The sequence below is a fragment of the Alligator sinensis genome, unplaced genomic scaffold (assembly GCF_000455745.1).
Source record: "Alligator sinensis unplaced genomic scaffold, ASM45574v1 scaffold811_2, whole genome shotgun sequence".
Lineage (NCBI taxonomy): Eukaryota > Metazoa > Chordata > Crocodylia > Alligatoridae > Alligator > Alligator sinensis.
In genome coordinates this window covers 124,804-129,063 of record NW_005843373.1, presented here as the reverse complement: position 1 = coordinate 129,063, position 4,260 = coordinate 124,804, and the positions used below count along the sequence as shown (strand labels likewise).

The window sequence follows — 4,260 nt, the reverse complement described above, 5'->3', positions numbered from 1 at the left end:
TACTGGACTATATTAACAGGTTCTTATTTTTGTTCCCTGTAGCACATTCACAGTCGCAGCACCCTGGAGTGTGCATACCGGACTCATCTAATCGCTGGCATAGGATTTTACCAACACCTTCTTCTCTACATTCAGTCTCACTATCAGCTGGAGCTGCAGTGCTGTATTGACTGGACTCACGTAACAGACCCCTTAATAGGTCAGTGCCTGGCATGCATCAGCTCTTGGTCGATGCAAGAACCATGAGTGGATGACTCTGCCTCACTATTACTTGTGTCTCTTAACATTCAGGGAATTGTCCCTCCCTGATTAGCTCATTATCTGTTCAGAGCAGAGCTCCCGCTTGGTTCTTATTCTTATGCTGAACTTTTGGTAATTAATGAAGGAAACATGACAGGGTAGAAAATGCACGTTCTTGGAGTTAAGTTGCTCCTAGAAGATCTGGTAAAATGTTCAGTCTCAGCTGATTTGTACAGGGCAGTTTGGAAAGAGCTCTCCTGCCTATGCAGATGACTTTAGTAACTCTAATTAAAGTGGGCACGTAGAGTTTCGGGAGCAGGAAATATGTGAGAAATATTGTAAGAGTAGTTTTTGCTGCTTACTGGGCAATCATGATCCACAGGGAGCAGGACAGTGAGTAGGCTCAGGTCCCAGCTGCTGCTACTCAGTTACTGCAAGGAAAGGTCTTTTTTTTCTTCATTTTGTCTTTCAAAAACAAAGCTTGTACCTTATTTTGGGGCCCACCATATGTGAGAAAATACAGTAATAAGTTGTTTCCAAGGTGCCTGTTCTTTGGTTTTTCTGTCTCCTCCCTTGCCCCATGTGATGCATTTATGCACTTTCTGTGCATATAGAGATCAGGGCCCTGACATACAGTTGAACCCTCTTGGGAAAACCTTTGCAGCCACATTAAACTGATGATGTTGAAGACATGTGAGACCAGTGACAGAAGTAGAGGATCTCAGTCACATTTGTGAGTTCTGAATGGAAGCAGCAAACTTTTTAAAGGAAACAAAAATAAAAGCAATCTGCCTGGAGTTTGTTTCCGCATGTCTAGCAGTCAAACCTTTTGGGGTTACAGTCCATTCTTAGCTGCTGGAAGAGAGTTAGATCATGATTGGTTTTGAAATGTCAGGGTAAGAGGTATACTGTGAGAGACACTTCTTGGTTCTGCAACACTAATGCATCCTTGAACTTGTATGTCTTAAATTCTGGCTGTGTTTTTCAGCTTTGGATCAGTGGTTGGGTGGCTCCCCTCCTTCCTTAAGATTTTGAGGGCGTTCCTGATGCTTGTCATGAAGAAGCAATATTATGTGAATACAATGAAAGCGTAATGTTGCATCAGAAATGAAGGATGCAGGCTGGTTCTGCAGAAGGGGAAGTGGGGACTTGGGATTGATTTGACAGCAATGGTATGCAGAGTTCTGACTCAGCTTGTTGGGAAAATACCACTTGTGCAACATCTCCTAGTAGTCAGGGTACTCCACTGGTTATTTGGGCTGTGGGAGTTGCCTGCACCCTTTCAGCAGAGCTGAGAGGGAAATTACTGAGAATACAGGTTGAACTCAACGTTTTTAAAAATCATTTCTGTTTAATCCCTGCTGTTTCCATTCATTTTGCTGTGCATGAAAATAGGATCCAGGAGGACTGCGCATGATATTTTCTTCCCTACTGGCCCATTTTGTGGCAGTTAAAATTCTCTGCATCTCTCTCCCAAACAGGCATAAAATAGTGTTGCCTCCCAGACTCTCTGGCTCTCGGCAGCCAGTCAGGATTTGGGGAACACTGTATGCTCTTTGTCTGGCTGGTAGGAAGGTGCTCATAAGAGATGGGACCATGCTTCCCTAATGACAACCTCCCAGGAGTTGAGTCAAGTCACACTTAATTGCTTTAGTTAATTTAGCTCAGCTGTTTGGAAAATGGCAGGAGGAACAGAGGAAGGAGCCAGCAACTGGTTTGTTTCCTTGGGAAGCAGTTCTCCATCTGTGGCTGCTGATGCTTCAGCTACCGGGATGTATTTTGTACCTTGGGAAGCACAGGGGAGAACTACAAAAGGGGAAGAGAGAGCGGCTGCCTGAGTCTGGCATACCCGGTAGCCTTAACTGAACCTTGTAGTAATCTCTTCTACACCACAAAGGCCAGTGCTGCCCTCTGAGCCCTCTGTCTCTCTTGCCGAATGGTAGGCTGTCACTTTACTTGCCAGCTGTCCTTACCCATGGGCGTGTTTTAATTTGCTGTTTCTCACATAGGCTGCAAGAAACCCGTGTCTGCCTCAGAGAAGGAGATGGAGTGGGCACAGATGGCATGTCACAGATGTCTGGTTTATCTGGGAGATTTAGGTAAGAGCAGTGTCTTCTTGCAACAGAGCCTTTAATGCACAAAAGATGTTACATACATCATACTGATACCATGCTCATTAGTCACCGGCTATAATCCCTTGCAGACATTGGTTTGTCTTGCATATGTTTGTCAATGACAAGTTTAAGGTGAAATTCTATCAAATACGTAATTTGTTACAGACCACGGAGGCTTCTAAGGCTGGCTGACAGGGAAGTTGCAGCTCGCTTAGAGCTGTATCAAGTGTATCAGCTTTGAATCCTTTCCTGTATGATAACATATGGCTGGTTATCCTTAACATTGCTTTGGCAGTGTAAAGACCCTTAAAATAAACATAGCTTCCATGTACATTCGCTTTAAGGCCCTTTTATGCAGCCATGGTAGCATGGAACAGTTTATAGGTAAATGAGAATTGGGCCCCATCATAGAAAATTCGAATTAATTCTAGGGTGATAGTGATAAAGCTATGACTTCTTAGAAGCGAGCGAGAAGGGGTGTTGTGGGGAGGGTGCTGATGTGTCAGTCTGTTTGGAACTAAATGCATGCCTGCATCTCAGTCATAGCCTCAAGAGGTTTGTGTGAGTTTTCAGTTCTCTGTTTGATTGTATATCTGTGCATATGAGGGTGGTGAAAATACACATGAGCATGTGTGAAAAGCTGTTCTGTTACTGGTGGAGAGGGAGCCTTGTAAATAGATACATGACACACTCCAACCTTCAAACAACTAAAAGCTGCAGCAGTGTTATCATGGCACACAAACCTGCCTGTTATAATGCAGGTGAATAAATGTCTCATGGGGGCAAGTCATATGCAACTGGATGGAAAAACATGTGCTTGCCTCCAAATGACGCTGTTGCCAGAAGTCTCTATGAAGCCAAATGTTATCCCGTCCCAGAGCTGCTCTTTAGTTTTGCCTCTGTCTGCTCTAGATACGTCAAGGCTAATTGTTTGCCCATATCCAGATGCGAACAGTAGACATTTCTCTTTCTGCATTGCTGGAGTATTGGTCTCCCCTGCTTGCTGGAGAATTGAGAATACAAATGTAGCATATTTTAGGGTAATACTAATTCCACCCAGCACATGACTCAAGCAGGAGTTCCAGCTGCCCATCTCCAGCCTTGCACAAGCAAACTTAATGGGGCATCTCCTGAAACTCTTACACATTTAATGCAAAGCAGTGGATTTGAAGATCAGCTGCTGCCTCTTCATCGTAAACCCCACACGGCTCTGTGCTCTTACTGCAGCCTTTTTCTAGAATAAGTCACCAGTGCTGTTGATTCTCATTTTGAGGGACTTTTAGTATGCTAGGGCAAGCTGCTGCTCTGGTCTGGAGTTCTACCCCCTCTCAGAGAATACTCCCTGTTCCTCTTTGCATTGGGAAATATTTTTAAAAAAATGCTCCCTGTTGTGAGTAATGTGCATGTGTTACTTTCCAGCTCGCTATCAGAATGAGCTGGCAGGTGTGGACACAGAACTGCTTGCTGAGAGGTTTTACTATCAGGCCCTTTCCGTTGCCCCACAAATTGGTAAGTGAACTACTGTGAACTATGAGTACAGTTGTTCATCTGTTATTGCCTTAATCTCCTGTGAAAACAGGTAGGAGAAAACATGCGGTCGTGATTGTCCTATTGAAGTTTGCACTTACATTTATTGCTGTACAGAGTTGCTTTACTCTCCGGTTAGCTTAATTTCCCTTTATAGGAGAGTCTCCCTTTCTCTGTTTGACACAAGAGAGAGGAAAGTACCTCTGCATTCACTCCCAGAATGACTCTGAATTGTCAGGTAATCATCCTTGCCATTCTTGTTGCACACACAAGCTCAACTCACATGTAAGAGGCGATTTCACACTTGTCTGCTTTAGGCAAGATCCAGCAGTTTTTTGCTGTTTGTGCAGAGCGTTAATGCTGATACTGCTCTTCTTGC

General features: G+C 44.1%; 1 protein-coding gene across 7 annotated transcripts in view; it reads left to right on the top strand.

The window, feature by feature from the left end:
• Window positions 1–4,260, top strand: part of SMG5 (SMG5, nonsense mediated mRNA decay factor) — a 34,317-nt gene that overhangs the window by 4,658 nt on the left and 25,399 nt on the right. For all 7 annotated transcript variants that reach the window (XR_003092303.1, XR_003092305.1, XR_003092304.1 and 4 more), the window contains 3 exons: window positions 43–199; window positions 2,250–2,339; window positions 3,774–3,863. Coding sequence is in view for 4 of the 7 variants with exons in the window: in XM_025195015.1 (XP_025050800.1) it covers window positions 43–199; window positions 2,250–2,339; window positions 3,774–3,863 (337 nt within the window). In the remaining 3 variants the exon portion in view is untranslated. The remainder of the gene's footprint in view (window positions 1–42; window positions 200–2,249; window positions 2,340–3,773; window positions 3,864–4,260) is intronic.